The following is a 27765-nucleotide window of genomic DNA, read 5'->3' on the forward strand; positions in this document are numbered from 1 at the left end:
CATATCTGATGTTCTGATGTGTTTTGTTTCAATCTATCCATTGTTGCAAGTCGTTTCAAATAATAAATAAGGGTCGATTGTCAGAAAAGCAAACGTTCTGAAATCTCGTAGAGACAATTTTTTCACGGACAACGCCTAGTGAAATCTACGTATCTTATTAAAAGATGAAAAGTCCCACATATTATATCAACTGAAATAAGATCGCTGCTTATAGTTTCAGATTAGAACACGCATTTGGACGGTGAATATCACCCTTTGTTCTTTTCTCAGTAGATCGATTCCAAAGTTTAAGACATCTCGCAAATTGACATTCTCGAGCAGAAGATATGCTATAATTGCATCTTTATAACAAAAAATGTTTAAAATCAGCATACAGACAATATTGAAATTGCAATAAAATTCAGTGTCTCTCAAAACAGATTTATGATGGCAATAATATTCCGCAATCATGCACACACACTTGGTCTACTTACGCATGGCGAGGACTGTGCACAGTTTAACAATATACATGGGAGGTTCTGTACATGTCGGGAAGAATGGTTTCACTACATATGTACCCAGAGACAAAGTCATCACACTAAACATAATCGGTCGAAGAATGAACAGCCCAACCTAAAATGACATAAAATAATATTCAGTTGAAGTGTCACTGACCTTTGCTCAAGCGCTAACGCCTTGTTAAACGAGTGTGTAAGTTCAAAATAGCTTAACTGTATGCGTTCAGTACTTCCTAGAGTTTGTTACAGATTTAAAAGATGATTTTCTTCTACTGGTCACTCGGGTCGATGAAGTTTTCATGTGAGGAAGCCATCCAGCTGGCTTACGGAAGGTTGGTGTTCTACCCAGGTGCCCTCTCGTGATGAAATAATGCACGGAGGGGCACCTAGGGTCTACCTTCACTATCAAAGCTCGAGAGTCGCCATATGACCTATATTTGTGCCGGTACGACGTTAAACCCAACAAAATAAATTCTTCTAGTAGCGTGATAATTGCTCGTTGACAAGAAAGTACAAAAATGAGTAACATTTGACGAGTGAAGTGTTACACATGGATTCACCTGCAACTTTGATGCAAAACGTCATCTGACTGTTCTTATAGTATGGCCAAGGCATTAGAGCAATTTCATTACCTATTTTGATTTTCACTTACAGACAACCACCACGTGGAAGAAATACAAAACTGTGTACCCAATCAAACAAAAATGCGACAACTGTGCCAATGCGCCGCGTGCCGCTTCCAAACGTGTACATGAGGTAAGCGTGTTCCCCGCCAGATCTGGGAACACACGTCCCTAATTCGGCATAAGCGAGAGCACCTGTAAGACATAAACATTTGAAACAAAACATCAGTAGATTGTCGGTAATTCTTCACAAGACTCAAGTCTTATATTAATTCTACAAATTAAAAGAAAGTTTGAATCCATTTAGTTGTCTTGATTTTATCAATATTAAGTGCAAGCGCATCTCTTTGCTTTTAAAGCACATGTCAGTAAATAGCACATTAAATAACTAATTAAAAGTTTACACCCAATTCAGACATCATTAAATTAACACACAGAGGTTCCAGTCTGTAGACATATTTGATATAAAGAACGATATCACAGTGTTCAACAGCTACGGCTTTTCATAATGATAAGTCTTGAAAAAGGGGCACATTTGCGTTTTCGCATCATGTACCATGGTATCAATAAAACAGCTTCTGTTTGGTAATTAATGAGTGAATTAATTTTCACTGAAATTCACAGTCTCATATAAAATTGCACACAAATAAAACCTGTACATACCTAGCATGGATAGCAGTCCGCATGCTACCCATATAATGAGACTAAATCCTACCGAGCCTGTCCCTTCTAACACGCCTTTAGGGGAAATAAAGATTCCAGAACCTACAATTGACCGAAAGCAATATATCAGACCCTTCTAAAATACTATTAGTTATTCCACAAATATAAATTAGAAGTATGGGGATAACGACAATGCTTACGTTAAAAACACAGCTCTGTTTAGTCTTGGATAAATTCATAGGTAATGGTCAAAAGTGTAACTCTTTGCAGCTATTGTTAGAATTATTGCAATATACATTTTATTTATTTTATGTTTCTCTCAGACAACTAATACGAAGTACACATGCCCTGTAAAACTCACGTATCGCATGCTGTAATCAAGCGTGTTCAATCCATCGTTGTGACGTCTGGGATAAACGCATTAATTGTGCTCCCTTGTTCTGGCATCCCCAGCCCCTTTACTATGAGTTAGTTTTCGTGACCCCACCCCAACCCCACTTTATTTTGGCTACCGGAATTCTAAGGCGGTACACGATTGTTTTTTCCTGCTTACATGTGTGCGTTTGTGTGTTTGTGGTCTAAAGCGGCCCTACAGAGTTGTTGTATCTTACTTGTCTGTTTATCTTTGTTAGTTAGTTGAGTGTGGTTGTGTGTGTTTATCTTTGGTACATGAATGTCTGCACTATTGTGGTTTACGTTGTAGTGTAACTGTGATTAAGGAAAGTAGCATTCCCTTTGTATATTCTTCCTTGTTCTACTTTCCCCTTCAACATGTACTTATTGGATTTTTGTAGCAACCCGTCTGTAATATTTTCCGTTACAGCTTCTTTTTGTTGTGGGCCTACTTTGCAAATGCGTGGCTCTGGGGCTGTTTCATAGTGCTCTATGCTTCCGAGAAATCTACCCTTACCTATTATCTTTTACAGTACACATTTCATTCATTTTATGTTTCTCGAACAAAAATGAATTCAGACAACTAATACAAAGGACACCTACCCTGTACAAATCACGTATCTCATGCGGTAAACAAGCGCGTCCAATCGATCTGTGTAACGCTTGTAAATGATCTGCTTTTCACTTAATAAACAAAATAGTAAGTTTCTAATTTTAAAGAACGCCAGGTAAAATGCTTCATTTCTGTTATGTAATTTTTGATTTATGTAATATCGTTATTTCAAATTTCAGTTATTATGTAACCCTTAAAATGTAGTTTAACGACAGGTATTTGGTAATTATACGAGAAATTACGCGCGCCATTGATCGCTGATTTGTTTTTGTAAGATATTTATACTGAGCACATACAGAAGTTATTTAGAAATGTAACAATACGTCATGCTGTGTGAATGATATTCTTAATATGGATAATCCGTCTGTTGCTCTTAAGTAATATATTTGTAGTTTTTTACTACTGACCGGTAAGCCATTCAATAAATGTTTTATTACATGACATCATAAATAAATTTCAAAACGTTTTTTTCAGGAGTTTTGATTTCGACCAACAATCCTGTGTCAGAAATATTGAAAAAGAGACTGGTACACAACTGAAGATAAAAACATCAATTATTCAATATTCGTAGTACACATTCGCCGAGCTGTGCCGTTTTAGATGAGATATCAATATAAGCAATTGAACTCTGAATAAAATGGCTACTATTTTTGCCATTCATGACATCGTCTATCATACTATACAAAGAGGTAGGGTATTATGTACAATATCATTTATTTATGATCTGTTATCAATGAGTCTGATACATTTATACGGTTTATATTAGATGCCCTGTGTTCTTGGCAGAATACTTTTCTACAGAAATTTTAAGCCAACTTAATTAATACGATCAAATATCGTGTTTATCTTAACTTTAAAGGTATAGTATGCTCACGTTTTACTAAAATATTTTATCATTAACTACAAGCATTAAATGCAGAAAAAAACCCTCATCAAATGTATGATATATTTATTGTTTGTTTCTTTATTTGTTTTAGGTTCAACACCATTTTTCAAGAGTATTGCATGTAACGGCGGGTTAGAATAACTGTCCGCCTAACCAGTGTTCCTGGATTCTTTACTAGTACAAACCTGTTCTCCGCAAGTAATGCCAACTTCCCCATATGAATCAAAGGTTGAGGACGAATGATTTCAGACACAATGTATTTTATCAAATCGTCACGGAGGATCAAACTCACGACTCCGCGATCCGTAGACCGACGCTCTCCCTTTTGAGCTTAGCGGGCGGCTACTATATATATATATATATATCTGTGGTTACTTCTAAAAACATTAAATGCAGAAAAGCCTCAATATGCTATATATGAAGTAATATAAACTGTGATTAAAGCTACTCGCCCACAGTTTTCATGAAATGTTTCAACATGTTCATTTCCATCAAGTTTGTCATAGAATGAATATATAACACTGAAAATGATAAAGTATGTGAAAATGGAAGTTAGATATTGGTAAAAATGCAAAAAAAAAACGTGAATTTTCTGCATTATTTCAAAAGCGTTGCAACGTTTACTTACCTTCTGTGCAACAATTTTGGTTACTAGTATTTATAAGAATATCTTGCAAAAAATCTTATGTCACTTGTCACTAGCAGAGTACTCACTTTTTATGGATTAATGAGAGAAAATATTTTCGCTTAAAATGTGTGGGTTAGTCCCTTTTAATACAAGCATCAGATACCGAGAAACTACATTATGTATTATATATAACTGTGTATGTAGAGTTACATTTACAATTAAATGCCATGTAGTACTAGTCACATGTAGTCTGCTCCGTGATAAGTATATATTATTTGTATTGTATTTAGTTATGTATTTACCAATTTTGTTTTATTGAAATGCATTGTGTACGAGTTTACGAAAATACTTTATAGTAATTGTCTGAAACTGGGACATAGTATAACTTTAAATTTACATGGATATCATACATGAAAATTGAAGATGAAGTAGCAGCTTTACATTATACTGTCTAAAATGTGATATTGAAATTTAAACGCATACCAAGCATACTTGATGTGAATAATTATAATATAAGCCGGTCATGTAGCATTTATACTCATTATATGTTCGTATAAATATCATATCATATTCTAAAACCATAGATGGCAATAAGTAATATAAATCCTGGTATTTCCTGTGAACTAAACCCTACTTCTGTTTTGAGTTCATTGTCCCCTCTCTCTCTCTATTGTTATTTTCTCTGCAAGATTTGTATAGCAGTCAAAAATATTGTTTTAAAATCTTAACAGCTAAATTGTCCTTTAAAATACAAAAAGAACGTTCACAGGACGACTACGCAATACGTGCCCTATAAAACACAAAGGTCAAACGTAAAAGTTATGCTTGAGATAATAATAGAATATCATGTTATTTCAAAGCATTCAAATGTCAACTGGGCAAGGAGTTCGATATACAAGACAAAATCATTAAAAAGATAAAATCATGCCAAATAACCAATATATTGTTCAAGATATACGTTAACAATTACATGTCAATAAATAGATTAATCGCAATAATTATTGGCATACAGACACTAAATAGGAAAATGGCGAGAAAAAAAATTGGTAGTCGCATAAAGGTATAATAGTCCTCAGTTTTATCGCTCTGTAAAGCTATTTTCCTTTTTGTTAAAATCACATGACAGATCTATGCTTGACATGTAGGTAGCATTTTCATAATGAAATAACAACATGACAGAATTTTTCTTGGAATCTTAGATCATACACCACCACTACAATTTGAGGACTCATTTTTAGCTGACTTTGCAGTTTGTGTGTTTGACTGAAAATAGTTTTCTTGCATCAAACATGACCCCCACTTTTCTTTTGAATTTTATTCAGCACTGACAATATTCTTCAAGAAACTGTAAATTACAAACATTTAAAATGGGCCCTGATGTGTTCTGCTGCCATTGGAAATATATCAGTTTTATATAGAATAAAGAAGAACTGCTATTTAGTGCGTTGTAACCTGTAAGGTGACACTGGTAAAATTGAAATCTGGCCAGATGAGGATGAAAATGGACTATTTTGATTAGAATTTGATAGAAAATGAAAAATTTATTGCTATTTTGTTGTAAATGAGGCTAAAAACCCAAAAATATCGCATTTTCATTGTTTTTGGTGTATTTTATTTTCAAAAACTGCATACTCTTTAACGTAAAGATTGCTATTTTCTGGCAATCAGAGGTAAAATTGAACACATTTAATAGTTTTATTGTGTAATTTGTAAGCAGATCAGAGTAGAAAATGTCAAAACAGGTCAAAACAAGGCTACAGTTAGGGAAACTGCTTGAAAACTATGTCGCGACAGCTATTTTTGGCAATTTCTCACGCGTTGTCTTATGTTACTGAAAATGCAAAATAAAACCTTAGAAACTGTTGATATCAAGCTAAAACTTAGTATGTTTTCATGCATTTAGGTTGCTTGTACATTTCAAATGAAACTGGCACAATGTCAGATAAAACAGTTTTGCTTTATAGGCATACAGACACTAAATAGGAAAATGGCGCGAAATAAATGGTAGTCGCATAATGGCGGATAAAAATAGTCCTCAGTTGTTGTTTTTTTTTTTTTTGTATTTTTTTCGCTCTAAAAAACTATTTTCCTTATTTTCTATGCAACCATTTTGCTAAAATCTCAGCACTGACAATTTCTTCAATAAAATGTAAGTTACAGACATTTAAACGGGTCCTGATGTGTGCTGCGGCCATTGCAAATATGTCAGTTTTATATAGATTAAAAAAGAACAGCTATTTAGTGTGTTGTAACCACAAACAAAATACATGTGCAAGTCACAGAAAATATAATCGGGAAAACTATCTTGCGTCATTCAAAACACTTGCCATGGATTAAATTTTGTGGATGTAAACACTTTTTTCTAAAAGACTTTACTTGTAATGGTCGGATAAGCCCGATTTTAGCGTAAACAATAAGTGGGAAAAGCCAGTATAGATAATCGATGATCATACAAAATCTTTACAACAAATATGTCAAGATAAATCCAGCTTAACTGGTAAAAATATCAAAACAATTCAGATAAGCCCCGCCTTCTTGTTTGCAGACAAGACGGTTAGTTACAGAAACCGTTTTTTTTTATTTCTGAAATTATTAGAAAAAGAGCATTATAAAAGGTACAACGGCTAGAAAGGAAAACAAAACGTATTTTTATAGAAATCTGCTTGAAAAAAAAAATCAGTTCAGTAAAAGCAAGTTATCAAATGAAAACTTTTCATACTATTATTTACCAAAATTGTTTTTATATAGGCTAGTTATATATATAATGCAAAAAGTAAAAACAACAAAAAAAAATAAGTATTAAAACTGTATAAACGGTTGCGTTCTTTGAATGTGTTTACTGCTTTTTGGCTATTGTACATTTTGTTTACTTTTCGAGGCTTTTATTTCCACCGAATTTCAGACTTTACAACAAAACAGAATCAAAGCTTTCAACAGGCATATATAATTATTTACAAAATTACACTAACGGTAGAAAAAGATCAACTATAACTATTATATAAATTATAAAGTCACTGAAGTTTGTATCTGAATCAAAAGTTAAACCCCTAACTGAAATGCACAAAATCAACGCGAAATATACTTCCGGCGCTTGTGGTTGTTGCACATTTCATCACCTTTAACAAATCCATTCAAACCGGGTCTGATATTGTTTTACTTGGCTACATGTGTTGCACATGTCGTTTCTTTTTATTGAATATATATCAATATTTGGCACGGTCTTGTAGCTTTTATGGTAACATTTTAGTTCCGCATGCCGGTTGAAAAGTCTCTCGGTTATATTTCTTGTTCTTAAGTCGATGCTCAAAACAAATCGAGTGTGCCATGTTTTGCTCAATTGCTTCCCATGCCTCCAAAGGATGTATTTCATAGATGGTATTTACATCGTAAAAAGAATTGTTAGGATCTCATTTGGTTTTATGTCAGATATTTGCAGACGGGGAACTGGAGATATTTACCAAAGTACCATATAAAACAGATTATACAGCATGTGAAGTATTTACAGGGAAATGTGTTTAAGCATGACTGTGTATACTTGAATAGGTTTCATCATGACTTTTCTAACTTTTAAAACTCTAATAAGAATGAAGCAAAATTAATACATGATTATTAAATGTGCAATATAGTGACATAATGTACAGGCACTGACAGTTGTTCATGTGGCAAATAATAATGAAATTACCCTTTGGAAGCATAGAATGCGACCAAGCAGTATAACAACAGACTCTGCTTGATTAAGTCTGTTCATAAGAGGTATTCATCGTATAAAAGAGCTACAGTAAATTACAGTATATGAACAACAGCTAAAATGATTTTATCAGTCAGAAAAACAAATTTTACGCCAATAAAAAGTTTAGTTCACGGTATTCACGGCAAACACTAATTGAAATATATAATTAAGATTTTTTCGTGCAGGTTTATTGATTTCTAGTCACTGAATATATAGAATTCTGAAACTCTGGTCGATAGATGTTTCTCGTTTTGCTCACAGGCTTCCTCATAAAATATTGTTAAAGTTATGTTCTCTTTGCAGTACCATATATATCACCCATATTTGCATTATTTTCCACTTTACTGCGCAACGGCTGTGTCTCATGCGATCTATATCTTTGAGATCAAAGTTACTTTTCCGCTTATGCTTTGAGGCACGCATGAAAAACGTGACTAATGCGGCACCATGTATACATAGAATGAACTTTGTACATTTTATAGGTAAAGTGTACAATGTCTAACAATAAAGTGCATATGTTGCATGAAGCGTAAAGCTGTTTGTAGAATAGAAAAGCTTCACTTGCTATATTAAAATAACATTCCTTTTGGGCTAAAAAGATATCAGCTAACATGTTTTATGTTGTTTTATTTTATGCAATATAATTTAAAAGCATAATAATTGTGTATTTTCCAGATTAAATTGAGAATTGATCAATAAAAGTGATCCTTAGCTTAGTGTTGGTATTCAATCAAGTTAAAACGTCTCTTCTTGAAATGTCTAGATTTGGGGCAAAAGATATAAACAGTGCACTACCTATATTTATAAATATGTGTATTTGCAGAAGTGTGAAAAGACTTTAATTTTCCATGTAACTTAAAAGCATTGTATTTCATCATCATTATCCTCATGTATATTCGCGATTTGATACGGGAACTGCATATTTACATATTATTAAGCATTATAAAGTGTTAAACTTGCATTTAAGTAATACAAATCAACAGCCATGAGTAATATTTAAAGAAATTTTAAAATCTAAATTATGTAGTACTGTGCCAATTATAGCAGATTATTTTCTGTTACCTAAAAGTGAAAAGTTTCCATATGTTAAGAATTTGAATTATGAGAGATTTTAGAATAGCTCTATAGGGTCAGTCATAGATTAAGAAAGATGAAAAATCGATCAGCTTTGTAAACAAAATGCTAACTCACCTATCATAGTTCCGACAATAAGCGCTGTCCCAGAAAACAGGCCAACACTTTTCTTCATTTCTGCTTTCCCATCGGTACTGTCTAGCTGGCCATTGGAACTGTACAAGCCCTTTGCCTCGCCATTGACATTGCCATTCTTTTCCAACGAAGACATCTAAAAGGATTGTTGCTTAAATAATAATCCTATTGATATAAACCTTTAGGAGGAACACACTTTTAACTAACCGATTCCGTGCTAGCCTAAAATAAGATCAATATGTTTAGTTGTAAATGCTGCATCCACGTGCACGCAATCCTTTTTCCAGATGATGCAATATATTCTCTTTAATTAAAATAGCATAAATTGTGTGGTTCTTTGATTGTATGTTGAAAATATAGATGTACTATGTATTTATGTGTTCCTTATTAGAAAATAACTTCACCTTCAAACACATGCATTAAATCGATTTCAAGGCGATTAAAGTAAATTCTTCTGTGTAAAAATATTTATATATTTTCCTGCTGAATCTAACTTCATCTGCATCAATGTTAGACGAAAGAGAAATCAATAAATGCACAATGGTTCTTCATGCGGAGCGGTGTTCTGCTTCAGGTAACATTAAACATATTAATTTTTAATGATAACCATAGTAAAACTTAGTTGTATATGGATACTACTCCGTGTATATCCTCTTATATCTAATTAATGATTTCAGATCCAGCCAGTTCTTACAGGCTGTACTGGCAAATTATCATAAACCTAACATTTAAGTAATTTTAATCCAGATTTATGCCCATGCAAACACATTTTCTGCATGTTTTCTGTACTCCCCCGCTTCGAGCTGATGATCAATGAGAATAGTTGATTTATGTTACTTTGATACCAACATGTATTGATTTTCTTTGAGACACTGACAGACTTACTAACTAATCTAACTTTGCTACTTGCTTCAGAAAATTTAATACTGCTTAGTTTAACAAAATATCGAAAGCATGTTAATGTGTCCCAAAATGTTATGAACTGCATTTTGTAATTACAGACTTAAACCATTTGTCCTTTGGCAACATCTTTTTTCGGATACAGTAACAGTGATTTGCAATATTATGTTCTTTATGGACCGCTTGCAGTAAATACGTGTTAACGAAGAATGACGTCAGATAACGTCAGATTCCGTATTTCTAATGTCAGTGACAATCTTGGCTAAGGTGTTTATCACAAGCGATATGCAGTTTACGTGCAAGGTATGTCATAGCCATGTCAATCTATTAGAAATTCTTAACACGTGGATTATATGGAGGATATTTGTTCGTTTCAGTTTAAGATCCAAATATATTTCACTGAGTGAACACAACAATCTTATGCGATATTTTCACGAGTGATGTAAACATGAGTAAAAATGTAAATTATGGTGTGTTCAAGAATAAAATATAGTTCAGTCTTACATGTAAAACAAACATATTTTCTTTTAATTTCATGATTCCCAGGGGGTTTTAACCAAACTTTACCCATTTTACCCATGCTGCATAAAGTCATGACGTCACAGTGCTGTGACGTCACGATGTCTATGATGAAAACTTAACAATATAATTCTTGAGTTTCCAGATTTTTTTCACACTTAATAATTACGGCGGGCGTACTTTACGCTCATGTAGGTTAATATATATATAAATATTGCAAACAATTTCCGACAATTTATTATTCATTTTCTTTCGCAATAAAAATGATGTTTTCAATGTTTGAAACAATGAATATATTAATGAGATCTATATTTTACTAATATATTCCAGTATTTCACTGAGATGTTCTTTGCATAAGAATTAGAGATCAATATCATTACACCTTTACTAACCCTACCGGTATTACAAAAAAAGTGCTTCTTTTGTGACATTTTGATACAAGCAAAACTGTATTATCTGCACTATAAAATACTTAATGGCATTTCATTTTATTATCGGCTTGATAAAAGTTTATGTTTTACCATAAGTGAGCTAACAAAACCATATGAAGCAGGTTTTAAAGGATAAATCAAACACATATGAATAAATCCTAAATGTTTGTGTTGTGCAAAACGGTATAATATTGTGTCTTAAATTGTGCAATTGCAAGGGAAGTAAACTAATAGATATCTCTGCTTGATAAAGGTACTGGACTAAGGCAAGAGTTGTCATTCTTTGTAGAAACTTCTATTAAAACTTCTGTTATTAATATTAACATAACTATCATAAATTTCACATTTGTAAAATTATTTTTGGTTATTGCAAGAACTTAGAAATCAATTACTAGACTTTACTTAATATTTTTCTATCATTGAAAATTTTAGGGTCTATCTTTGCAGTGAAAAGTGTAAAATAAAATAGGTTCAAGAAGGAAGTATTTGTCAAAATATTGTACAGGGTTCTTCGAATTTCCAAAACTTGATACCGTGCAGTTCGCATGGTCTTAATAAAACTGGTCAAATATTATCGATTTTAAATTAACTTACGAGCGCGTATATGTCAAATTAATTCTTATCAAGTTTTCAATAAACTCTACACAACATGTTCACAAAATATATCTATGATCATCCATAAGCTATTGAATATTACAGCGAGATTTAATGGCTGTGAAACAAAATGCGGACTGTTACACACTTTCGTCCTAGAATCAAAATATGTCATAGTTAAGAAATAATGTAGAGAGCAAGAGCTGTCGGAGGCCAGCAACGCTCGACTATTCAACAGCCTTGTGTGAATATTAAAATCCAAAAAGAGGCATAATTTTGTAAAACTGCAAAACAGGGGTTATGGAACCTGTACAATGCATATCAGCGTATGACAATGGACAATTGTGTGAAGTTTTCATCCATTCCAATTTGTGGGTTACATACAAAAACTTAACAAAAACAACTGCTAAGTCGAAAAAAGGGATATAATTTTGTAAAAATGCAAGTACAGTTATGGTACCTGTGCACTGCATGTCAAAGCATCACAGCGAACAAGTGTGTGAAGTTTCAATCTAAGTCGAAAAAGGGGCAAAATTTTGGAATAAAAGCAAAATAGAGTTATGGAACCTGTGCAGTGTAAGTCAGTTTATCACAGTGAATAAGTGTGTGAAGTTTCAATCCATTCCCACAAGTGGTTACTGAGATACCAGCTTACATACAAAAACTTAACCAAATCGGGACGCGGACGCCGACGCATAGTTGCGTCCAATAGCTCTGTCTATTCTTTGAATAGTCGAGCTAAAAACCGTGTTTTAACGTAATTAATACGTGAAAATCGGTTGAACGTACTTGGAATAATTTCACGAGGGCATATGCCCTTTATCTGAAACAGTATTAATAGTAGCGCTGTTTCTTGGTCGCAACAAAGACACTGACGTCATCGCGCGTTAACGTGACGTCATTAAAGTGTAAGCGTGTTTTAACAGAAACAAGCATATTAGAATACGATCTTAACTATAATAATACTAAGGTAATGGACTTGTTTTGATAATCGGCGATAACCTAGCCTCCGTATGTCATTTCAGGATCCTTCTGTCATGAAAGAAAATCATTTTCATAACAACCGGATGTTGCCGAGAACCCATACGGAGAATACGAAAACAAACGGAAATTGCCGATTGTCAGATTGGGTCTACTACCTTGATACCAACGTACTTTGAATATTCTGCAGATGTTCATATTTTATTGGCACTTTGTAGGATTTATCTCAACACTGTATTGCTACCATTGTAACCTGTGCCTTTGTCTGGGTTCATGGTACAATTGAGACTTTGTCTTGCAAAAGGTGCATATGTATTCTAAAACCAGGCCATACAATGCGGGGAATTTAAGGTCTAATTCTCTCCCATCTATTCCGTCATCGCATTATCAAAAAGGAAACCAAATCCGGTGGAATACTAAGTACTAAAACAACAAACTTTAGGACATGACAGAGCAAGACGGGTGAATATTATCAAACTAACCCGTCCCTAAATTGGGGATTTAAGAGCTCATTGTCATGGAAACAGAGTTTTCAAAGATAATGGTATTATTTGGATTACTGAGTATCCCGTCATCATATTATCAAAGCGGAAATTGTAATTACCAAACACCCTAACATAAACCGCCTCGGTAGCCTAGTGGTAGAGCGTCCGCTCCGAGAGCGGGAGGTCGTGGGTTCGATCCCTGGCCGCGTCATACCAAAGAAAAAAATGGTACTAGCAGCTTCCTCGCTTGGCGGTCAGCATTAAGAGGATAGTGCTAGGACTGGTCAGCCCGGTATCAGTATAATGTGACTGGGTGGGATATCATGCCACGTGTCTACGGCGTGATATTCCAGTGAGGCAGCAATATAAAGTTGGGCATTGTGCTCACTGCTACAAGTAGACACCGTCATTTATATGACTGAAAAATTGTTGAAAAAGACGTTAAACCCGAACATACACACAAACCCTAACATGCCACGTACCTCAAAGCATTAAAGTCAAAGCCTCTTCCACTAAAATGTTTGATCATTTTGGTAAAGAAAAGTCAGAAATGGCTATGCCAGAGAATGTTACGAAGTTTGTTAGTAACATCCCCATGAAAATCAAATTCTAATATACTCCGTCGCAAAGTCTATAAGCAGTGAAATGTATACCCATCCCATAAAATATTGCACTGGATAAGTAATTCAAGCTAGCTAAGTATATTTCTCACACTATAGCATACTTCGCAGATGTTGTTGTTCCTACCTTGCTTGTGAATGGAATAGTAGATAATAAATGAGTGAAAAAAATTATACCTTAACATGCAATTGTAAAAAACGCATAGTATGTCGATGCTATATTTTTCAAGATAAATTTATCGACCTGCAGAATGGGAATTATTCTTCCAATTCATAAGAACAACTTTTTCGAAATAAAACGTACAATATTTTTTTAAAATCATGAGATTTTTTTCATTTGTAAAGTGCAAGGCGTGAATTTTTTTTTAAGTGAACAATAGATAAAAAAGTTAAAAAAAAAGAGAACAATAGATAAATACGTAGTAATGAAATTCAAAACTTTACTACCTTGTAAGATCACAATATCTATCCCACATAAATTTTGAACTGTTTTTCACGTCATGCTATATGCGCATGACAAATAAACGTGCCATATTAGGTCACGAAATCCTCTAAAGGTAAATGCTTTATTTGGTTAAAATGTCCCGTAAAGGAAGAGGCAGGGGGTGTTCAAAACGTTCGTGCAAATCAATATTTTTCTAGACGTAAATGGAGAGACGGTCTAAGAATAACCCTTTGCCTTTGTTAAAAAGAATTACATCAGCTTTATTGTTTGATTTTTCAGGGGCCGTGGTTATGTCATTTGGTGAAGTACAGGTTTAACGATTACTTAAGCTATGTTAATTGACATTATTATTTAATCTTTATTGTAAGTTCTTTCAACTGGTCTTAAAAGTCAAATTGGCTCTTTGGCGGAGAAATCATGCGTTCTGACCGTCCAAACAGTTTGACGTCATAAAAATACTGGCGCTTAAGCTGAATGAGTTTAAAAAACATAAGGGTAACGGACGCGTATCAAGGATATGCTTCGTTGTGAGGAATGTTAGGGGTCACTGAGTTGTGGATCAGTATAGGAACTGGTTCCACGGGAGTGCTGTTGGAATGATATGTATCCATGACCTGTGTGCCAATGCTCTCACTTGTACGTGCCTGCTCATTCTTTTGAGCTGTCTTAAGGCGTTCATTGATCATTTCCGTTTCTGGATAGCGGAATATCTATACTACGGACGAAATTGAATCATGCAAACGACAATACATTCAGTATGTCTTTTTATATCCAAAGCAGACAGAAATAGTATTCTATACTTCTTTCGGGTGTTCTTTCAGTTTGAACAAAACACTTTTCGTACATCACTTAATTATCTCTTTGATACAACCTCTGCACGTTTAAGTTTGTACATATATGACAAAAGGCCATGCTATGCCTATGCCTGGTTTAGAAAACAATAAGTTGTACTTTAGAAATTGCATTTTGAACGACCCTTTTAAAATCTTAACTTACCAAATATGGTATTTGTATACAACGAAGTATAAAGATTGTATTATAACTTTATTCATTCATTCATTCATTCATTCAAAGGCATTGAAACTTTAGCCGATTAGGCGGTGAGCGCAAAAATAGATTTTAATAATAATAATAAAAAACAAAAACATTTTATAGAAACTACAGCAAAAACATCGAATGAAATCCATTTTAATCTATATCTGTTTGCGTTGATTGACATATGAATGCATCTGACTGTGCAAAATTCATGTTGTATCATCTGTAAGCCTTTAGAAAAGAGATTTTTAATTATTTGAATTTAGATGTACTATTTTGAGCTGATATTGAGTGTACTGTTTTACATTTTATATATAGATAAAGAAAACTAATTTTCAATATTTATATTAAAGTGAATCATCCTCCCGTGTTTAACAACACGTGATTTCTTTCTGCGTTGATCCCAAGGAAGCCGTGCAACTTACAGGAAGACAGTGGTTCTACACAGGTACCCGCCCATGATAAGACAGTGCCCAGATTGGCACCTTGGGTCTTCTATCACAAATAAAAACTGGGAAGTCCCTATATGACCCTAAGTTGTGTCAGTGTAACGTTGCACCCACCCTAATGTTTTGAACCCAATTCCAAACTGGGTTATAATAGCTTCCAACGTGTTTTAGTGAATTATTGAAATATTAGTATGTACGAAATATCTGATATGCTAAAATATGAAATTAAAGAAATGTTCTTTACATGAAAGTTCAAATATTTTAATCATGAACACCATACATTTAATTTTCACTCATGGATTTGCGAGTCGCGCAAATATCGCACTTGATTTCCCAGGTGAAAGATATTTTAAACCTAATATGAAGTAAACGTACATTTTTGACAGTAGGCTGGGCTACTACACTCAACTTTTATTTCTTGAAAACAATACTTGTATGTACATTCAAGCGGTTACTATTTGATCTCTAGTCACACGCATTGATCAAAACTATTAATCAAGTATAATCACTAAATGATATTTTTTTATCTAATGACATGCTGAAAGTTTTGGGCATATGCAAGAAGTTTCTTTCTGTGAGTATTATCTTGAAAATGATTACTAGTAGTCAAGAAAGAGAAAGAATTTATTACTGGCTTTGACATTTTCAAACAAGAAAATAGTTAAGGAATTAAAACTATTTGACAATTGTGTTTTGTTGATTTTTCAGTTATTTTGAGTGTATTTCGAGAATTATTTATATGGCATGAAGAAACACTTAAAACTATTAGAGCTAAAAAACATGGCAGTAGGCAGTAAAACATGCAATACCTTATTACAAACCCTGCACGCTCGCGCATTCACACGCATATGCGCATGCTCGCACATTCGCCAGCAAGTATTACATCAGTTCTGACACATAAATCATAAAATGGCTAACCAGTATCAAATAATACTAGTATTTATAAATAATTAGTTTATATATTACTTTAATCAACTGATATGACGAAATAAGATATATTGTAAAATCAAATTAAAATGTTAAAGACTGATCTACCAGGTCATATAAAAAAAATAGTTCATTGTATATGAATGAATGTAAGATGACTGAGCGTTTTATTTCTTTAAAATCATTCATTCATTCTCTCCTTTTGTATATCACAATAAATCAATGATCAAAACAAATTAATACCACTACTGAAATTGAAAAAAAACTCCCTTAGATGCGAATCTGTTAAAATAAATAGATTTGTCTATATAAAGCAATACTTTTGTATGTATCAGGGTATAAATATATAATATAATATAATATAATACTTTTTTATTCAAATCATTGTATAGATAGCTTACAAAACAACAATAAAATAATAGATAAATGACTTATATTTTAGTGCGTGCAGGCCCCGTGACACTTACAACTTATATCCGGATCATTAAATTAACATACCCTTATTATTTTGGTATACTGTATAATGTAGTAAATACTGACTATATTTCTCCGTCCTAGCATTAAGCTTTATGAAATATTAATGCCTCGTAGAATAATTTTCTTTAATATACTTTTTACAGTGTTTTCAGTTCAGTACGTTAAATATAGTAAGACGAATAGTTAACTATAAATGTATCTTGTAAAATATGCGGTAATTTTATTATAGTTTTTGTCAGATGTTCATAAAGACCTTGACTTTTCAATTCTCATGAAACTTGAAAACTTGTTTATGTTATACGTTCGTTTAAACCGTGAATATATTGTCAAGTTATCTCCTATGTTGTTAGATAAAAACATACGATATTTTTTAAAAGAATAAACTGTTGAAAGAAAAAAGTTAATCAATCAATTGAACGATACAATGTTGTCATTACAAAAGAAAAAAAAAGAAAACTTCAGTATACTTTACTGACTTATTTGAACAACTGACACATGTCAATGTAAAACACAAACTATAGAAATGTAAAATGTTAATCTATTGAGCGAAACATTATTGTCATTAAAAGAGACGAGATATAAAAAGTACTATATTTCTAGAAATAGGTTGAAACTTTCAATGTCGGTATATAATGATATATCCAATACAATAAAATGCATAAAGTAAAGAATATGATTTTCTTTTCACTATTCGACGTTAAGTATTGTATTTTTTCCATATAGTTGGAGAAGAACCCCGTCCAACATTTTATTATACATCTCATGTAATCAAAATTTTCGGACCGTGTAGTCATGGTGAGAGTTTAAATGGACGTAATGAATATATTACCGATGAAGTAATGTTATGTTACCATGAACTGCGAAAATATTTTACTATATTTGGGGCGATTAGCCCCAGAGTGAACAATACGGTTCAGATTCTCTTAGTACCATATGCCTGCAAGCAACAGTAAACAATCGCCCCTGAAATAGTCCTAACATTTCCGCAGAATAGTAATAACATGTATATGGCATATAAATATGTATAGCTGTCCAAAATGCATAGAAAAATATAATTTCTACGTGATTCTGTAAATTATTATGTCATGCAGCTCTCTTTACCCTTTCAGATAACATTAGAAAATATTACATAATGAAGGTAAATTAATTCGCCACCTATGAATGAAATTTCCGTATTAATGGATTTTTTTCGTCTTTGGTAAGGTAAACCTCAATGACATAATTACACACACTGTGTAATATGCAGAGATAAAGCTAATAAATCATGCAAACTGTAAGACGTATTTAACAACAAATACAACACATCGGATTAAATTTTTATTGAAACACTTAGATAATGTTTATGTTGTTTAAATGGAACGACCACTTGTAACTTATGACTTCGGTCTATAAATAGTTCATCAAACAAACACTGGTTCCGAGCACAGTTTCATTCATAACAAATGCGCATTATTAGTTATATTTTTAATAGAAGATTCAGCGGGGGTGGTCAGGACCCACCCCACCCTAGAACTTTCAAAGTTTATGGTGAAAACTTTTAAAGCTGCACTCTCACAATTGAACGAACAGTACAAAACTCATACAAGAAAATTAATTGATGCAATCATCAAAGACGCCGCCAAGTGTTGTGTCTGAAGTACATTTACTGCAATATGAGGAATTACCTCAATTGTTACTGTATAAGACTGACTGGTTACAAATTATCAACATTAGCAACACAATATATGATATAAACTGTTAGATACAGTCAAGAATAAACATGATAAAGAAGTTTTACCATGCAATACAAATCCTCTACCTGCAATGACCTTGACATTTCGAGAAGGTGATCCCTTTACATGCAAAATGAAATTAATTGTTTCACCATCTAAAGTCAGCACCTGTGGAAAGTTCATATATGCAGGTGCATGTGTATGAAATTTCACATAAATGCAGTTTGTTTGGAAAGGAGGAAACGCTGAAATTAAGAAAGTTGTGCATGATCCCCCAACTCTGGTTCTCAAAATAAAGGAAAATTGTTTAATTCTGACAGATCACATTATGTAACTTCCATCCTTGTGTTTTCTTTTGGATTGATATAGGTTTCAATCTAAGGCGCTTTATTTTCCAATTTTTGTTTACTTTCACCAATCATAATACAGAACAATGTGTATATTGATTTTATTCAAACTTTCCCGAAATATTGTTTCTTATTATTAATGGCATAGCTCTCAGTCAATGTAAATTTCAACATTAATATGATAATTTAACTAACAGGAGCTAATTCGAGTGAAAACAGTTTACTGCATGTTAACTTATAATAATAATAACATCAGTTAAAATAAATACTTTCTGTAATTCAGTCAACCAAAGTCTAGGACATTTACAGTAAAAATATGTATAACATTATACAATCATCACACCATCCATTGAGTTTATATATAGCTCTTTGATATAAACAACATACATCTCTCTCAGTGTTTGTCCGAATCCTTTAACTATAAACTTGGTTGTTATCAGGTCATTCTAAAAATAGACAGTTTTCTATTCACTGATAAAGTTTCACGGGATCTGGTAATGTCATTTCATACAATTTCATTGGATATTTGGAAAACATTGCTTTTTCGGAAAATTTTACTTAGAGTAACCTCCCTTATCAATAAATCGGATCAACAGTTTGACGAATGTTTAAATAAAAAATATTTCTGCTCTACAAATTAGGACAGGAATGACAAAAACATTGTTTTATATCACATAATAATTTGCATTACCTACATTTTTGATGTTTTCTTTATGCCATTTTTTGTTATTCACTACAATCTCTTGTGCAATATCGTGGGTCCTTAAACACACTATTCACTGTGTTCTGTTTATCGTTTCGAAACTATTCATTACCATATTTACATGGTCCAAAATAAAAGTGTATCCCATATACTCGAGGCGGCGGCGTCGAATTATAATGTGCTCCGGCAACGAGAATCAAAACATAACTTGCTGTGTATCATAAATTCAGTTCAAGGATATATGAACTCGTCTGGAACGGTACACTCCAGGCTCTATATCTAACATAAAATAAATAAAAACAATTAAGAGTCCACCACGTGGTAAGAACTGATAACGTTTGAGATCAAACGGCAAGCATCAACATCGATAATGGCAATACATGATTTATATTACATTTTAATAGCCCTTTGGAAGTCGGCGAGTCATTAGCAGGGGGCTTAAACTTAGTCAAGGGCAATAATCGAATATAAAATTTCCCTCAGACCAACAAGAAAATCGTACCTTCAGTACTTCAGTGCTTTGATTTTACTACTGAAATTCCGACTGAGTTTTGAAATGATATTTATCTTAAAAGTCACATTAAAGCAAGATTATGTTGCTAGTAGGAAATTGTTTGACAGAGAGGTGCAACGAAGCAAGAGGTTATATTGGTATAAGACACAAAGTAATATGCTGTTTAATTTGCAAAATGATCAAACTCTGTTCTGGAAAAATATTGGTAAGGTTGGAATTGTGTCTGAGAGTAATAAATCTATTCCGATGCAAGTATTGCTTGATGATGGTAGCATTTCAGAGGATCTCAAAACAGTTCCATTAATAAATGGAAACATGATTTTTGTATTTGTTTGTTTTTGTTTTTTGTTTTTGTTTTTTTGTTTAACGCCGTTTTTCAACAGTATTACAGTCCTAAGTTGCTCAACACTGCCGCTGTTGAGCCTAGTTCAGATGCACTGCCTTCAAACACAATAGCTTTAAATCATGATACAAATATTAATATTTTTGACGTTGCTAAAGCTTTTGAAGGAGCTAAAGTAAATAAAGTTGCTGGTGTAGACCAAATTCCATCAGCAGTTTTGTAGAATGATGCATCTGTAATTGTTTTACATAGTTTATTTATTGTCTGTTTTGAAACTAGACAGGTACCTACCACTTTGTCTAAGAGTATTATAAACCCTATACCAAAGCCTGGCAATAAAGACAAAAGGGATCATATGTCATATCGTGGTATAACATTAGCCTCTACCATGTATAAAATATATAGAAGTACTCTTAATGAAAGAATTGTAAAATGGACAGATGATAATGATCTCATTGTTGAAGAGCAATATGGTTTCCGCAAAATGCGCATCACTGTTGATCATATATCCAGTCTCACAAATGTCATTGAAACGCGAAAGAAAAGTAAAACATCAACCTTCTGTGCTTTCGAAAAGCGTTCGATTCGGTTGACAGAAACTTTCTTTGGCATGTCTGTTAATATAAAAAAGCAATATTGTTCACTTTCGACCAGAATCTGTACAAAGATCAGAATATGTTTTTGTTCAGTTAACAAGTGTATACTTGCCAGTACAACTGAACGTCTCATGTGAGTGACCCACAATGTTCCTTTATTTGTTTGTTCTGTCCTCTTTCCTCTTTGTCCTCTTTCAATGAAACTCAGGTCTTAACTTGTTTAATACCATCAAACAGAGATAACGAAGTGAGGTTGCCAGGGAGCTTGCATAAATATATATTTACTTTAAAACAGATAGTTTTATGTAAGCCTGGAAGGGTATTTGTTGTTAGTTTGTTTGTTGTTGTTGTTGTTGTTTTTTGCTTTGTTTTTTGTTGTTGTTTTTCCAAGAAATTGTAAGTCTGGAATTGTAAGGCTTTCATATTAGTTATAGTCAACATCTATGTCTACGCTCAAAAACGTATTCCTTTGTTTGCGGCGAATACCCCTCCCCAACCCTGGTAAACGCATTATATTCAATCGTGAATTTTTAAGACTTGATTTCTACATACAATATTTGACTTGCTTTTAGCTCTTCGGAAATTGTTATCCATTGTTCGTGTTTGGCATTAAAGTTAGATCCCCACCTTTGCTCATACATATGTAATGAATGATATATGTCTTCTTTTGAAAAGCTAGTCACATGTAATATTTTAGTTTTATGTTCATTATGGTACCATATTCATTATTTAAGTAAAAAATGACAAATTTCAATCAAACTGTTCTTATTTACTACCTTCGTATGTAAGATTACAATTACTAAACCGGCATATATTTTGAGCTACTTTTTAATTCATTCTGTATGCGCATGACAAATAAACGTGCCATATTAGGTCACGAAATCCTCTAAAGGTAAACACTTTATTTGGTTAAAGTGTCTCGTAAAGGAAAAGGCAGGGGTTGTCCATAAAATGCAGGCATATAGATATTATTCTAAACATAATAGACAGATGGTCTATTTTTATTGCATCACTTACGGACATGAGGACTTCCTACTTTGATGACAGAATGTTGTTTTTTTTTTGTTTTTTTTTTTTTGTTTTTTGCTTCAGGGGCAGTGGTTATGTCATTTGATAAAGTACACTTTTTACGATTGCTTAAGCTGAATCAATTAGCACTGATGTTTAATCTCTATTGGTAAACCGTTCCATTGGTCGTAAAAGTCGTATTAGCTCTTGGGTTGACAAATATGCGTAATGACCGTCCCTACAATTTGACGTCCTAAAAATTTCGTATATAACTTAAAACCAAAACACAGGCAAATGATTTACCGTTGCAAATGTTTTGATTTGTAAGCACTTCCCTCAATTAGTTGAATTTACTAAAAAAAAAAAAAAACAGTTTCAACCGTTTAGGTTCGATCGATATGAAGATCTATCGACGTGTGCCCTCAGTCAATACCCTATAAGGTTGATAAATCCCCGTATCGACCGGACTAAAGGCAATATATGTAAAGTGCTTGGCTACAGTTTAACTCGCGGGGTATTTAAAATACATTTTGTATAAACCTTAGAGCGGTACTGTCGCTGGTCAGTCCCAACCGTCACCGGCCCAAGTATCTAATTAGTATTGGTCCATAGGAAGTGTCATCGCTATCCCCGACCCCACCCAGATTTTACGGATATTCTGAATATAATTTATTTTGATCACGGAAAGCTTCGAAAATTGGGTTACATTAACTGACGACACTGAGTTATTTATAATACTGGCTGTTATTCTGGATGAGTGTAAAAACTTTAGGGTAACTGAAGCGCATGAAGGACATGCTTCGGTGTCCTGAATGTCAAGGTCACTAAGTGGTGGATCAGTACAGAAACTGGTTCCTTAGGAGTGCTCTTAGAATTACAAGACTTAGTGTCTATGCACAGTGTGCCAGAGGACTCACCTGTACGTGCGTTCATTGACCATTCCGTTTGGGGAATAATGGCACATCTGAACCTTTGAAGCACAAAACCAAGCGAAAGACAGTCTGTATCGAAAGACAATCTGTATCCAAAGCAGACTGAAATACTACTCATACTTCTTTAGATGTCCTTCAACAAAACACTTTCCGTGCATCGCTTATCTCTTTGGGATAGTCTCCCACCAAACTCCCGTGAATCTAACTTCTGAACCTTTAGTTTTTCATTTCCATAACAAAATGTCATGATAGGCCTACTTCTTCTGGTGTGGAAAACAATTCAGTTGTATTTCAGGACTGCATTTTGGACGACCCTTTTAAAAGTTGACTTGCCAAATATGGTATTTGCATACAACGAAGTATAAAGATCGTAAATACTTTATTTATTCATTCAAAAGCGTTTAAACTTTAGCCGCATGCTTAGGCCGTAAACGCAATAATAGATAATAATTGCAACAAAACCAATTTAACCTTCAATGTGATTGCGTGTTATGTCATTGATTTGACATATGAATGGATTACAATAATACTCCTGTAAGTCTTAATAAAAGAATTTAGATATTTCTAATTAAATTTATTAAGATGCACTAATTGATTGTGGGAATCTTTCGAGGCATTTAAACTTAGAAGGCACACCTTAAATAAAAAATATTTAGCTTATTTGAGACCAGTCCTAGAATATGCCTCTGTTGTTTGGAATAAGTGTGCGAATTACGAAAAAGATCAATTAGAAAAGATCCAACTTGAAGCAGCGCGTATTGTTACTGGACTAACGCGTTCAGTATCAATAGAAAGACTTCTTAACGAAATTGGTTGGGTTTCTCTTTCTGACCTTAGAAAAATATAAAAATTAATTTTAGTATACAAAGGAAAAAAGGATGATCTCTCAACATATTTACTAGATTTATTTCCATCGACAGGAAATGACTTAAACCAGTACAATTTAAGAAACAACGCCGATTTTGAAATTTTAGCCAGGCGTATTGAAGTTTACTCTCAGTCTACTAATACTTCTGCAATAAAGTTATGGAATGATCTGAACATTGAAACCCGTCAGCTACCAACTCTTTCGGCTTTCAAAAGTAAACTTAAAGAAATTTTCAAACCTCCACAATTCCCTACTTTTTACTTAATCGGTGACAGACGATACTCTGTGTTTCACGCTAGGATACGAAACAAGTGCAGTAATCTAAACGCCGACTTGTTTAATAATCACATCAGAGAAAATCCAAAGTGCGACTGCGATCAGAAACGGAAGATGCAGAACACTACTTCTTTAAACGCACTCGTTTTTCACATCAAAGAAGATAACTTTTTTCTAAAACAAGATCATTTCATCCACTAAGTATCAATAAGCTATTATACGGCAATGATAATACTTCTATAGAAGATAATACTAGTCTACTCTTTTCATCGAAGTTCAAAACTATATGTATATCAAACACACAAGACGTTTCGACAGTACATAATGTATTTCTTATGTCCTCTTGTCATTTTTACGTTACTTTGGGACAGGAAGTTTGTGATTACTGGGTAGACACTTAGGATATGGAGCAGCATATTTGTTTCTTTTCTTCATTAACGTATCTATCATGATTACAACCATAACTTGACTAGTTTTAAAACTTATTAATTATCATCGTGTTATTATTATCATAATTACTATTATTGTTATCATTTTGTTACTATCAATGATATGATCATCATAATTATTTCCCTTCATCATCATCTTCTTCTTCTTCTTATCATTGTAATTATTATTACTATCATTTCTATATCACAATATCTTTAAGGAATGCTACATTTAACTAATACACTCGTTCATTTTTCATTTGCTATTAATGTTACGCACTTGGGAAGGGCTGACTTCTAATGTTGTGATAACTTGTAGCCCAACCCATTTGCTTTTGTTACTTATTATATATATGTGCTGTGTGCTATGTGTTCAGAAGCAATAAAATATGATTAAATCAAACTATTTGATTGTACCGTTTTACATTTTATATGTTAATAAAGAAAACTAACTTTCAATACTTAATGGTGAGTTATTTTCCCGTATTTAAGAACACGTTTATCTCTTTCTGCTTTGGTCCCAAGGAAGCCTTGCAACAAGTCGGTGGTTCTACCTAGGTGCTGGCCCATAATGAAATATTGCCCGAATGGGCAACTGGGGTCTTCTTTTACAATCAAAAGCTGGAAAGTCGTCATATGACCTATGAAGTTGTCTCAGTGTAACATTAAACCCTAGTGTTTTGAACCCAATGCCAAACTGGGTTATAAAACCTTATTATACCTTATAGTGAATTATATGAAATATCTGATATGTGGAACAAGTAAAGTGTAGTCAAAAACATAAATTCAAAGTATTTCAATCATGAACACCATACATTTAATTTTCACTCATGGATTTGCAAAATCTCGCATCTGATGTTCCCAGGGTGAAAGTATAAAGCAAACGCACATGTTTGACAAATGGTCTACTGCGCCCAGCTTTTATTTCTTGGAGGAAAAAAAATTTGTATATTCATTCAAACGATTACTATTTGATCTCTAGCCACGCACGCATTGATCAAAAATTGTATAACCACTGAATGTTATTTTTTATCTCGATGACATGACGTATGCAGTAAGTTTCTTTCTGTGAGTATGTTCTTGAAAATGATTACTAGTAGTCAAGAAAGAACTTATTACTGGCTTTGATATTTTCAAACAAGAAAAAAGTTAAGGAATTAAAAGTATTTGACAATTGTTTTTTGTTGATTTTTCCGTTATTTCGAATGTATTTCGAGACGTTTTTATACGGAATGATGAAACACTATAAAACTATACGATGAAAAACATGGCAATAGGTAGCAAAACATGCAATACCTTATTACAAACCCTGCGCACGCACGCACATGCTCTCGCACGTACGCACGCTCGCACATATGCAAGAACGTGATAAATCATTTATGACTCATAATTTATAAAATGGCACCCAAATATCAACTAGGATTTAAAATAATTAGTTTATATATTACTTTAATCAATTGATATGACGAAACAAAATATTATAAAATCAAATAAAAATGTTAAAGACAGATCTACTAGGTAATATAAAAATAGTTATTTCATTTCATCGTTATGTATATGAGTGAATGAAAAATGACTGAGCGTTTTATTTCTTTAAAATCATCCATTCTTTCTCTCTTTTTGAATAACACGATAATTCAATGATCAAAGAAATTAATACTACTGAAATTGAAACTAGACTTTCATGCAAATCTGTTAAACTAAGTTGATTTATCAATATTTTAGTATGCTTCAGTGGATAAATTTATATAATACCCCATACGTTTTTGTTAAATATTGTACTAATAAGCTTTGATAATGTGACAGATGAGTCCAATAAGTCCAGGGATGTTCAAAGATAATCCGTCAAAGATCTATTGTAAAGCAGTCGTTGGATTTACCTGTATTGCAAAATAAACAGTGTCGATTGTATTGGGGTCAACTGTCACATTATCAAAGTTTATTAGTATAGATAGCTAACAAACAACAATAGAAAAATTAGATAAATGACTTACATTTTAGTGCATGCAGTCCCCGTGAAAAAATACTAGTACAGCATATATCCGGAATACGTGTTATTAATGTAGTAATACATTATTTAAATATAGACTGTATTTCACCGGCCTGGCATTAAGTGTCTAGATTTATGAAATATTAATGCCTCGTAGAATAATTTTCTTTAATATACTTTTTACAATGTTTTTCCGGTTGAGTACGTGAAATATAGTACAATAAAGACTAAATTACGCTGCCTGCATGACTAAAATAAAATAGAAGCACGCCCGCTTAGCTCAATAGGCAGAGCGCAGATCTACGGATCGCGGGGTCGTGAGTTCGAGCCCTAGACGAGGCGCACGTGGCGATTTGATAAAAGACATCGTGTCTGAAATCATTCATCCTTGACCTCTGTTTCGTCTGGGGAAGTTGGCAGTTACTTTTGGAGAACAGGTTTGTACTGGTATAGAATCCAGGAACACTGGTTAGGTTAACTACCCGTCGTTACATAACTGAAATACTGTTGGAAAACAGCGTTAAAATCAAAACAAACAAAGAAAAGAAAATAGTAATACAAATATATGCAGAAATTGTAAGTCAATGATATGTTAAATGAAAAACGATAAACTTAACTGCAATGAAAACATTTATAACACATTATATTATTTATGATACACAGGTTGCTATAGTATTTTTTTTTAATTTTTTGACGCACGTTGTTAACCATGAATATCTCTTTGAAAAAATATGCAATGATGTTTATAATTAGTTATGTTAGATGCTCAACAAGGCCTTGACTTTTCAATACTCATGAAACTTGAATACTTGTTTATGTTTTATGTTTTATGTTATTTTGTAAAATAAGAGAAGAGAATATCAATATTCAAACTAAACATATTGACAAATTATCTCCTATATTGTTAGAATTGTGAAAAAACTGTTGAAAGAAAAAATGGTTA

General features: G+C 33.1%; 1 protein-coding gene across 3 annotated transcripts in view; it reads right to left on the reverse strand.

Annotated features, from left to right (window-relative positions):
- LOC123549323 (b(0,+)-type amino acid transporter 1-like) overlaps positions 1–26932 on the reverse strand; it is a 39846-nt gene extending 12914 nt beyond the window's left edge. The window contains exons 1-5 of one of the 3 annotated variants that reach the window (XM_053545478.1): positions 26827–26932; positions 9225–9378; positions 1784–1885; positions 1188–1315; positions 474–612 (exon numbers count right to left, since the gene is read on the reverse strand). In XM_053545478.1, the coding sequence (XP_053401453.1) occupies positions 474–612; positions 1188–1315; positions 1784–1885; positions 9225–9378 (523 nt within the window). In that variant the 5' untranslated portion in view covers positions 26827–26932. Of the gene's footprint in view, positions 1–473; positions 613–1187; positions 1316–1783; positions 1886–9224; positions 9379–14219; positions 14329–17061; positions 17492–26826 lie in introns of those variants that run through there. The other 2 variants (XM_053545479.1, XM_045337323.2) reach the window with 2 other exon arrangements.
- Positions 26933–27765: the final 833 nt, after the last annotated feature.

This window comes from Mercenaria mercenaria, chromosome 6, assembly GCF_021730395.1.
Source record: "Mercenaria mercenaria strain notata chromosome 6, MADL_Memer_1, whole genome shotgun sequence".
NCBI classification, from domain to species: Eukaryota; Metazoa; Mollusca; class Bivalvia; order Venerida; family Veneridae; genus Mercenaria; species Mercenaria mercenaria.